The sequence below is a fragment of the Rutilus rutilus genome (assembly GCF_951802725.1).
Source record: "Rutilus rutilus genome assembly, chromosome: 16".
Taxonomy (NCBI): Eukaryota; Metazoa; Chordata; class Actinopteri; order Cypriniformes; family Leuciscidae; genus Rutilus; species Rutilus rutilus.
Window position 1 is genome coordinate 11,527,296 of NC_140224.1, and position 12,093 is coordinate 11,539,388.

General features: G+C 34.4%; 1 protein-coding gene across 1 annotated transcript; it reads right to left on the bottom strand.

Moving 5' to 3' along the window:
• Positions 1 to 589: 589 nt before the first annotated feature.
• Positions 590 to 11,785, bottom strand: emc9 (ER membrane protein complex subunit 9). The gene is made up of 6 exons (XM_084434274.1): positions 11,619 to 11,785; positions 9,959 to 10,153; positions 1,897 to 1,973; positions 1,748 to 1,817; positions 1,573 to 1,667; positions 590 to 1,487 (listed from the first exon to the last, which is right to left on the bottom strand). Exons 2-6 carry the CDS (start codon positions 10,151 to 10,153, stop codon positions 1,307 to 1,309), a joined length of 618 nt encoding a protein of 205 aa, XP_084290400.1. The 5' UTR covers positions 11,619 to 11,785; the 3' UTR covers positions 590 to 1,306.
• Between the last annotated feature and the right edge of the window lie 308 nt (positions 11,786 to 12,093).

Here is a 12,093-nt window from a genome sequence, read left to right on the forward strand (position 1 = left end):
AATGTAAAATGTACATTTGTAGAACTGTTCATTTGTAGAACTGACAATATAGTTTTATATAATTTGTTTAAAAAGAACTCTGAAACACTTAGATCATTAAATGTTAATTTAATATTAAAAAACGTATTAGTCAAGTTGCCTGACATGATTAAATAAATTATAATAATATCTTCTAAATATAGTTTTAATCTTATGTGATTTGTTCATGAGAGTTTTGTGTCTGTCTAGTGATGAAGATGCTTTCAAGTTTGTCATTTTTTTAAATACTGCAAAATGGCCAAAATTCTTTTGGTTTTGTTTTTACGTATGTTTTAATATTCATACATCTGGATAACGAGTGTATTGTAGGTCTGTTTTATTGATTGTTGTGTTTGACCCTCTCCCTCTTCCCTCCCACACCTTTACTCATCCATTTAATCTTTACTTTGTATTGCTACTCAGCATGTGTGATTATTTGCTCCCCTGGAGGGTATTCCAGAAAGCAGGCTTAACTTAACATGATAGTAACCCTGAATTCTGATTGGCTTAAACGGATTCAATTTAATAGTGCCAATTGACTTTCATTGTGTGGACAAAAACACGAAGACAATTCTCAAAATATTTTTTATGTTCCACAGAAGAAAGAAAATCTTACAGGTTTGGAAATGGAAACATTAGCAGCTCTGAAAAGAAGGGAAGAGAACCGCAAATAAAAGCTCCAGACACACCCGAAGATTCTCATATTTCAAATTAAAAAGGCACTCATGCTGCTCTGAGCGCTTTGATTTGTTCTCAATTTGCTGCAAGGAATCACCTGCTCATCTAAAGAGACTTGATTAGTGTACATGCCATCAGTCATTAATACAATCACTTTCATTTAGTTAAAGCTGAATATATAGACAATTCTACATTTCATTATTTTATTTTTTTTTCTGTTTTAGTCTGGATGAGTAAAAATTCTTATTAAATCTAAAAAACGGAGAATCCCATGTAATGAAAGAAGAACCTGAAGAAGAACATTTTAGTTTTATTACAGAATTATTAAATCAACAATTAATAGCTTATTATTAAATGACTTAAATATGACATATAGAATGATGAAAGTAAGGAAATATGCTGGTTGTATTGTATCCACCTCAATGTAAGTGTGTATTTATTTTTAGGATCAAAGCACCGAATCATAATGAACAGAAGAAAATGATGTTTCAGCATATTTCATTTATATCATATAAAATATGACAAAATTAAGCATGATACACAGTCAAATAATATTAAAAACAGAATTTAAGTGAAAACACTATGACATGAGCTGATTTAGTCTGTATAGTTAAACATTTCCATTGGCTGGGCAGACCAGCTCCATGATCTTGGCATTGAGTTTCGGATTGGTCCAATCTTTTGTGATGTCATCCAAATGGCTGTCAAAATCCACCAATAGTGCCTGATCACCAGAGCTGAACAGCTGATTAACTACGGAACAGGTTTCTTCCCACTGCCGAAGCATTATTCTAATGAAAACACATGTCATTAAAAGCTGCACCACACGACATTATCATCAAAAACAAAGCAGCACATTCTTTGAGATTTTCTTACGTGTGTTTGTCTTTGAGTGCCCAGCGAGCGTCTTTGCGCTCATACATCACAATCGGAGGAACACGGCAGCCTGGAAACATCTTTTCTCCATCAATCTGAGGCAAACATTTTTCCAATTAAGAAAAGGACTTTTCCTAGTAACTTTCGTAACAAAGTAAATTTCCCAAAAAATTACCATAAGTAACACGGCATTGTTACACTGCTCGAAGATCTTCTCTGCGATCTTCAATGCACAGGGTGTAGGGCTGGAAAAAGACAGCAAGAGAAAGTGAAACGCAGTGGAAAAATAAGGAACTCAAAAAATTAGAAAAGATGAAGGAGTACCTGCTGTCTGACACACAAGCGTTGGCCTGATAATATCCCACAATCCTTTGCTGTGTTTGTGCACACCAAACATCGACCTACAACAGGAAATATCATCATGAATTCTAGATGTCTAGAGCAGCATATACGTGTCATTACATTTACATTCATTCACGTAGAAAACCCCTTTAACCCCTTACAAATGAGGAATAGAACAATATCATGCTGTGAATGCTGCTAATTCAACATCATTCTTCAATTCTTTCTAACTGGGCAGTCACATTCGGGAAAAAAAAAAAACTATTAGAAAACAATAAAACATTTAGATATTGGATATTTCAGAAGAACATGTAATCTACTTAAACACTGGCTGAGATAATAAGCAAAAATATATACAAAATCATCATTATACAGAAATTTTCTATTAGGAATTGGCTGTTATAAACTAACCCTCCATTTTCAACTTATGAAAATACTACATACATCAATAAAGGTTCTTTACTGGTATAGATGGTTCCACGAAGAACCTTTAACATCTGTGGAGCCTTTTTTATATATATTTTATAAAATATTTATAGAACTGTTGTGAAACGGAACAAAATAAATCTTCTATGGCATCACTGCGAAAAACCCTTTTGGAATCTTTATTTTTGAGAGTGTAGTCATTTATGTACTTATTTTTACAGTGTTGTTTTTAAAAATATATATTTTGTTTTCTATGAAAGAAAAGAGCAAGATTCAGATTCTATCATTTCTAGTAAACCTTTACACATAAAAAAAAAAAAAATCTGTCCCAAATGTCCCCAAATTTTTTTTGTTGCTTCCAAAATGTTTCAGTCCACTGACTGAACTTGATTTTCTTCGCCCCGTTTACACCTGGTATTAAGATGCGTTTTGATCGATTGGATCACAAGTAGACAGAGGGAGACACATGGTGTTTTAATCTGTGACTTTTGTCTATTTTCAACCACTTCTGTCCTGATTTCTTCAAAGGGGAGGATCTATGGGTGGGTAAATCTATGGGCTTTTTCAGATCTTTCGATCTAATGGACAAAATAAGCTCACTCAATTTATATATGGACGTGACCAAACAGCTTTATTTTCTGCTCTGAATGATAGCAGCAAGACCACGCCGAATGCTTTGAGTGCGTGTTAGAAATCAGGAATGGTGAGAGAACATTGTGCTTGGTACGTTTTTCATCTTCAAACCAAACTTGGGTCTTCAGCTTACAAAGTTTAAATCCTGTCTGGCTAGCGCGCTTCCCGTAATGTTCGTGCGTTAGGTCAGTAGAGGGAGAGCAGGCGGTCTTTTGTAGCTGTTTGAACACATGAGCGTCTACACTATGAAAGCAATCCGGTCGAATGTGTTTTCGACTACCTCTGGAAGTGGTCGTACTTTAAGTAGACAAGCTCAAAACGTTTCAGACCTCACTTACACCTGAATGTGATCCGATCGACCAAAACGCATCTTAATACCAGGTGTAAACAGGGCCCTTGTTCATCATGGCTGTATTGAGAGTACTTAGATCCATAGTTCGAATTACAGGGGGTACTGGGGGGTACTATACCCCCCAATGAAGACAGAAATATCAGTTTTGGGGGGGTCAGATAATTTTTCTGATATTGTGAAAAAATATAATTACAGTTACAATAGTAGTCAACTCCTATTTTCACTCCTATTTACATTTTAATGTAAAGCGATTTCAGATACCCCTATTGTGGAACGTACCATTTTTAACCACCGTGGCTAGAAGCAATGGAGATAGAGAACGACTTCAACTTCTCAAGCAAGTGTCAACGTTGAATGACAAAACGCTAGTTTCATAAAGTATCATTCTTTTCAACATTCCTTATTTGTATATTCAAAAATATTTTAAATAATCTAATTTAATACAGTTATAATTTTTCAATGTAAATTATTTCATTTTATTGGTAACACCCTACACAGCAAAATCCCCAGTGTTAAATTAACACTCCTCAGTGTACATATGTGTCCACACTACAGGGTGTTAAAATTAACACTGAAGCAGTGTTGAAGTTAATGAGATAATTAAGTGATGATTGAGCATTATTGAAGATACCTGATGTTAATAAGCAGAATCATTGATGGAAAGAGAAAAAACAATAACAGAAAAAAGAGAAACACAAGAACTACAACTGACTTCGAGTCATTACACATTGTTGCACTTATTATTACCAGTTTGACTTTATTTCTGTCATACATCGACAAAAGTTCTTGAGATTCAACAGAAGTTTAGACGGTAATATGTTATGTAATTTTTCTTTTTAAGTTACCATTATGGTGGTCAGTGTTTGCTTTAGTTGGGCTCTTGACCCTTTTCATTTTTTAATATTAGTTTTTCTCTGACTGTTCCAACATTGTGTTTATAAAGCATATTTGTTACTGCAAGAGAAAACAAGACCTGCTCACAAGATGTGTTAATGACAATGACATTATCAGCATGAATCTTTGACTATATGCTTGATGTCTTGTTTTATTATTGGTGATTGTGTTCCTGAGATTCTACAGTTTGAGATCCAACAGCAATATGAAATTAATTTTGTGTACAGAAGTTATTGTGTTTAAACACACAGACATCAAGAATCAGCATATGAATCTCAACAATGGTGACAATAAACAAACTAGTGACAAACAGATCAACTCTGAACATCACAAAACAAGCTACTAAAGTCATAACAAAACAATAGCAAAATAAAAGCAAACAATGAAAATTACAGGACAATTCAGCTGCATAATTTATTCATGCTGCAATGCAGGATGTGAGCCATTGATGCGTTCTGATTGGTGGCTCCCATCATGCACTGCAACATGAAGCATTTGTTTTGATTGTCACCATTGTTGAGATTCATATGTAGATTCTTGATGTCTGTGTGTGATTTTAAACCCTTCAGATTCTAAAACATTCCTGGAAGTAGTTACTGTAGTGAAAAATTAAAGCATTTGGATAATCAGTTTGTAATGATGGGTGACATAATTGAATCAGGTCACTAGTAATTTCATCATCGAAACATAACCAGGGCTGTGTTTCCCAAAAGCATCTTAAGCCTAACTTGATCACAGACCAACTGCAACAAATGGTTTGTATGATCAAATTAGGCTTGCAATGCTTTCGGGAAACACAGCCTAAATCATAGTTTCTCTTGCCACACCAAATGTGCTTTATAAACACAGAGTTGGAGCAGACAGAGAAAATCTAATGTTAAAAAGTAAAGGGTCAAGAGCCCAACTAAAGCAAACACTGGTCACCATAATGGTGACATGAAATGAAACATTCCATAAAACATTACCATCTGAACTTCTGTTAAATCTAAATAAGACCGTGTGTAGATGTATGACAGAAATAAAGTCAAACTGGTCAAATAATAAGTGCAATAATTGTCCAAAGTCAGTAGTTCTTGTGTTTCTCTTTTTTCTGTTCTTGTTTCTCTTTCCTTCAGTGAGTCTGCTTGTTATCATCAGGTGTCACCACTAATGGCCAATCATCACTTAATTAATCACTTAATTATCTCATTAACTTCAACACTGCTTCAGTGTTAACTTAATTATTTCATTAACTTCAACACTGCTTCAGTGTTAATTTTAACACTCTGTAGTGTGGACACATATGTACACTGTGGAGTGTTAATTTAACACTGTGGATTTTGCTGTGTAGTGTCTAATTATTTTAATTGAATATATTTATCAAATTTAAGAATTTGAAATGAAAGATGGAGCATACATTTAATAAAATTAGGGGAAAATGCCCTTTATAAAGGTACAAATTTTTTTTCAAACAGTGATGTAATGAAACAATGACAATTTAAGCTTGAAGGGAGTAAACAATCTGTTTAGGCTATTAACCCTCATGTGGTGTTCAAAACCCTATAACACCTGTGGTGTTCCCGGTCAAAAATGACAGGCCCATAAAAAAAAGCTTATAAATCACTCATTATACCATATTTTCACCCAATCTTGGATTCAATCTTTTTGTCAACATGTTCTCTTTCAATTAGGACTGGTTTTATATTTTGATTTGCATCTGAATAATCATAGGCCTCATTTATTTGAGAGTAGGCATTTCATTTTTTGAGTAATTTTTTTTTACATTTTTGAATAATTTTGGAAATATTAAATAAAATCTGAAGAAAATTGGTATTGTTGATCACACTAGTCTACTCTAATGTTTCACCAGGAATTTTGTTTTGAAACTTTTGTGTTGTAAAAAATATGGCACATAGTCACTCTTGTGGTGTTCCCGGTCAAAAATGACCGGCCTATAAAAAATAGCTTATAAATCACTCATTATACCATATTTTCACCCAATCTTGGATTCAATCTTTTTGTCAACTTGTTCTCTTTCAATTAGGACTGGTTTTATATTTCTGTTTGCATCTGATTAATCATGGGCCTCATTTATCTGAGAGTAGGCATCTCATTTTTTGAGTAAAAAACAAATAATTTATGAGTAAATTTGGAAATATGAAAAACAAATATGAAAAAAATGTCTACTGTTGATCACACTAGTCTACTCTAATATTTCACCAGGAATTTTGTTTTGAAACTTTTGTTTTGTAAAAAATATAGCACATAGTCACACTTGTGGTGTTCCCGGTCAAAAATGACCGGCCTATAAAAAATAGCTTATAAATCACTCATTATACCATATTTTCACCCAATCTTGGATTCAATCTTTTTGTCCACTTGTTCTCTTTCAATTAGGACTGGTTTTATATTTATATTTGCATCTGATTATTCATAGGCCTCATTTATTTGATAGTAGGCATCTAATTTTTTGAGTAAAAAACAAAACATTTTTGAATAATTTTGGAAAAATTAAATAAAATCTGAAGAAAATTGGCACTGTTGATCACACTAGTCTACTTTAATGTTTCACAAGGAATTTTGTTTTGAAAAACTTTTATTTTGTACAAAATGGCACAGAGTTACTCTTGTGGTGTTCCACTGGGCCATTGAGGGCCATTGTTTCAGTTGGCCATTGAAAGTGAATGGGAGAAACATGTGTTAGAAGTCCATGAGGAATATCTTTAGATCTGAGTGATGGATTATGGTGAGTTTGGGCTCTTTTTAATCTTAACAATCTCATGTAAATAATGATGTGCCATTTTCCACAATTTATGCATGCTTCATTGAGTTATGAGTTAAAACGCGACATAAGTGCTAGGCTACATCTATATTCAAGGCTCTGTGTGCGCCTGTTGGGGTTTGTGTGTTACAACTCCATTAGGAATATCTTTAGATCTGAGTGATGGATTATGCTGAGTTTGGGCTGTTTTTAATCATGATAGTCTGCTGAAAATAATGATGTACAGTTTTCTACGATCTGTGCATGCTTCGTGAAGTTATGAGCGAAAACCAAACGTGAGTGCTTCATGAGTATATACTTGGCTAGATGCGTCTGTGGTATTTTCTGTGTTAGAACGCCATGAGAATATCTTTAGATCTGATTGATGGAATATATTGAGTTTGGGCTCTTTTTAATCGTGAGCTCCTGCTGTAAATAACGATGTGCCATTTTTCATGATCGATGTATGTTTCATGAAGATACGAGTAAAAAGGCCAAGTCTAAACTACCTTGATTAGCTACGTGAGTCTGTGCGTCTGTGGTATTTTTTTGTGTTAGAACTCCATGAGGAATATCTTTAGTTCTGAGTGATGGATTATGTTGAGTATGGACTCATTTTAATTGTAAGCATCTGCTGTAAATAATGATGTGTCATTTTCCACAATCGGAGCATGTTTCATTAAGTTACGAGCGGAAATGTGTCTAAAATTCAGAATCCATACATGGTTTACACATGGGTCTCTTGAAGGGCTTCTTTTAGAAAAACCTAGCTCAAGTTTAGTAAAAAGCCTGAAACAATTATGCTTGTTGTATTCTACTCATTGAGACCTTTCAAATGACATATGACACAGGACTATCTGAGCTGTATGATGTATTTGACATATTGCTGAATGTAATACAAAAAAGTAGTTTATAAATTATGATTTTTTTTTTCTTCTAATTATCAGCAAATAACTCGGCACTACTTAGGAGTTTATCAAATTGGCTACATTCATTGTAAATTTCAGACTCTAAGCTTTCAAATGACACCTATTTTAAGTTGATCAAGGTAATAGTTTTGAAAAATATTATGATTATTTATTTTGCAGCTAGGTGGCGCTTGCAGGGGGTACACTCAGTTTTAGAGTGATAACTCAGCAGTCGTTAGGAGTTGATCAAAGTGATTAGATGCATTAAAAAGCTGAGATTCTAAGCTTTAAAATGATACATATTTTGTGTTGTTCCATTCATTGGATGCATTGGTCTCTCCCATTCACTTTCAATGGCCCATTGAAACAATGGCCCACAATGGCCCTCAATGGCCCAGTGGAACACCACAAGTGTAACTCTGTGCCATATTGTACAAAATAAAAGTTTTTCAAAACAAAATTCCTGGTGAAAAATTAAACTAGACTAGTGTGATCAACAGTGCCAATTTTCTTCAGATTTTCTTTTCTTTTTCCAAAATTATTCAAAAATAACGTTTTTTTACTCAAAAATTGAGATGCCTACTCTCAAATAAATGAGGCCTACAATTAAACTGTTTGAAAATTGAATACAAAACCAGTCCTAATTAAAAGAAAACAAGTTGATAAAAAGATTGAATCCAATTTTTGGGGATAATATAGCATAACGAGGGATTTATAAGCTATTTTGTGTAGGCCTGTCATTTTTGACCGGGAACACCATAGGTGTAACAAGGTGAAAAAAACAACACAAAAAAAGTAAAAAAAAAAAAAAACTTCAGTTCAATGCGATAACATTAACTAGTATTTTCAGGAAAAAGAAAATCTTCTCCAGTCAAAAATGACATGAACACCACATGAGGGTTAAGGAAATGTAATTTTGCCAAAAGAAGAACTTTTATTTTAAATAAATGTTCATTTTAAATCAGCCTACTTCAGTGTGATATGTTACCATATTATCATGCTTAACTCTAAGAATTTGAATAATTGTAATGTGATGAGATCCAGATATCTAAATCAAAGAATATGGGCGGTTTTTTAATAGTGGATTCGGGTGACTCAAAGTGCACCAGATTAATGAATTTATCTTTAAAATGTACAAAATTTTCTTTTGAGATACCAAGCCCCACCAACAAAAAAATTGTGGGAAACACATAAGCTATATGATGATCTACAAAAAAATACACATTTAATTATCTTTTTATTAAAATACATGATTTTACCACCTCCGCCTCATTTTGAGCCAGGAAAAACCCTGAAATAGGCAATAGGCTTCTTGTAAAGGTATTACTTTTACAAGTAATTAGAATGGTATTTCAGTGCACTTAACTTCTAACTTTTGGGAGTTGATCAAAACAGTTCTCTTTTGGATATATAATAACAATGAGATATTCTGTAGCCTACAGCCTGTAAGCTTGTCAGTTTGTTGCATGTTTAGACCTTGTATGTGTGTTGCACAACACATGTTGCACTTGGCGATCACGGTGGGGATTGATATGGTAGTGGACCATGATGGTCATAGAAGAAGTGAAGGAGCAGTACCCCCCATTATGGTGGGGTAATTCGCACTCTGCTTAGATCCCATCATGTGGAAGTACAATGCCCTTCAAATAGAATAGAGCCCATCAAATATTGTAAATGGAAGCTCCAACATGCCTGCTTGTCATGCGAGAACAATCTGCATTGCTTTAAGCTTGAAAATGTTGAGGACATGGACTTTCAAAGCATTTTTTAACTGATCCGTATCAGCCCTCCTGATGTGATGCACAAGAACCAATAAGGTCTGTTCTAGTCCGTCACAGACACACAGAGGTTCCGTGTTTAGCATATCTGATGCAAACTTTTGTAACGAATCACTCACAAGACATTTAATGTTTATTTTTTTTATATGCAATCAGACTATCTGTCGTTGTCGTAATGCGTTGCGTCTTGCTTCAGACTTGACTGACAGACTGGCATTTTGACACCGCAAACTTCATGCTTTCTAACCTTATCTCCACTTTTCTCTCGCTGTGCTAGTTTTCCACTGCCAGCATTCATTAAAGGCGTAGTTACCTGTGTAAGAGCGAGCTGTGTGATTGGAGCCAAAGACAAGTGCGAGTGGAGCAGCGGCACACAGTCTGTGATACACACAGCTCCCCCTGCTGGACTGGAGGACAACAGCAGGCCGTTCACACTGCAGCGTGGAAACTGACTGGCATGTAGGAACATTTTGGCATAAGCCAGACAGGACAACTCCACCTCCCCCATCTGAGAAAATCCCAAAGGGGAAAAAAAGACAGATTTTATCACTGTTTTGGAAAGTCTCTTATGCTCACCATGGCTGTGTTTATTTGATCAAAAATACAGCAAAAACAATGATATTGTGAAATAATATTACATCTTAAAAATAACCATTTTTTATTTTTAATATATTTTAAAATGTATTCCTGTGATGCAAAGCTGAATTTCTAACAGCTATTACTCCAGTGATGAATGATGATGGGGGATTATTACGACTGGCTGAGGCTGATTCATGATCCTTCATAAACCATTCTAATATGCTTATTTGGTGTTCAATTATTATCAATTATTACTGGTGCTATAATCAGTTATTACAGTTCTAATAATTATATCATTTCTTATTACTATCAACGTTTTTGCGGAACCCCTGATCTTTTTTTTTTCCAGGATGCTTTGATAAACAAAGTTCAAAAGAACATCTTTTTTTATATATATAGAAATCTTTTGTAACATTAGTATAAATGTCATTTATGATCAATATAATGCATCCTTGTTGAATAAAAGTGTTTTCTTTTCGTTTTTTGAATGGTACTGTATGTTGTGTTTTCACAAAAATATTAAGCAGCACAACTGTTTTTAACCTTGAAAAGAACATGTTTCTTAAGCACCAAAACAACATAGAATGATTTCTGAAGGATCATGTGACTCTGACGACTGGAGTAACTTAATGGCTGCAGAAAATTCAGCTTTGCCATCACAGGAATAAATTAATTTAAATAGTAACAATATTTTACAACATTGCTGATTTACAGTATTTTTAATCAAATTAAATGCAAGCTTGGAGATCATATATTTTATTACATTTAAAAAATATTAAATTACTCCAAACTATTGACAGGTAGTGTATGTGTTGGACATTACTCTATTTTTTGCCATTTCATTCTTCTGGGTTTTGTAAATAATTTGCACTTCCCTTTGGTGAAACTGTTTTCTCTTAGATTAACCATCATAACAACTGAAATAAATCTGAACAATTGCAGAAAGACTTAGGCTAAACCAGGAGGAGGCCTTTTTGTGTGGTGTTTGTTTGCTTGCATGTTCACCCTGTGGTGCTGATGCTGGTTTTCTTCTTCCGGGTGCTCCGGTTCAATCCCACAATTCAAAGACATGAAGGACAGGTGCATTGGAGACACATTTTTTATGGGTGTGAGTGCGAATGTGTGTAATGTGTCTGTGTATGTCACCCTTTGTTAGGAAGATGAATTGAATAATTTGAAGTAACAGAACACACAAGGTTCAAGCAAATCACAAAAAACTGCCAAACTAAAATCACTCTAGGAAGGATTCTTTTTAGATTTTGATATTGCAAGCCTCACAATCTATGGCCAGCTAAGGAAGGTTTATAATAACAATAATACTCCTGTACATAATCAATCAATCGTTAATCACAAGCGGTTTTATTAGTCATCTAAAATTCACAGAATATAATTACCTTTGTGTTGTTTCCCTTTTGCAGAAGTAAATATGAAATGCCAATAGTTAAATCAAACAGATTAAAACATAAATATTTGACTGTTCACTTCATAAGGACTCGAAGCAACCGGACAGGATAACAGCAACGTCCTTTTCTTCTTCGTGACGTCACTGTCATTCTTTTGCACATGTCGCGCATTACTGCCGCCTGCAGGTCTCAATAGCAATACCTTGTTTTAGCGTCAACACTTATTTATGATGTTGTTTTGTAGACCTACATTTACACATACTTGTGTGCAGCCTGTGCTGTGTGTACTCTTACAAAAGTAAGATCCAGAGTTTGTGAAGGGTACTGTTCAAGTTGTGATTGCAGACAATAGCGTAGCTGGCTTAGAGAGTTTTTCTGGTGAGTATTACTGCAGATTTTGCACTGGAAGGAGCTTGGATATTCAAAATGCGTTTAGGTCAGGTTTGTTTCCACAAGCTGCTGTGTT

Bases quoted from the DNA above. Each gene is read 5' to 3' on its own strand.
- emc9 (XM_084434274.1), bottom strand. From the start codon at position 10,153: ATGGGGGAGGTGGAGTTGTCCTGTCTGGCTTATGCCAAAATGTTCCTA. The intron at 1,974-9,958 runs GTAACTACGCCT...TTCCTGTTGTAG, and splicing joins CACAGCTCGCTCTTACACAG to GTCGATGTTTGGTGTGCACA. The intron at 1,488-1,572 runs GTAAGAAAATCT...TGTTTTCATTAG, and splicing joins GCACTCAAAGACAAACACAC to AATAATGCTTCGGCAGTGGG.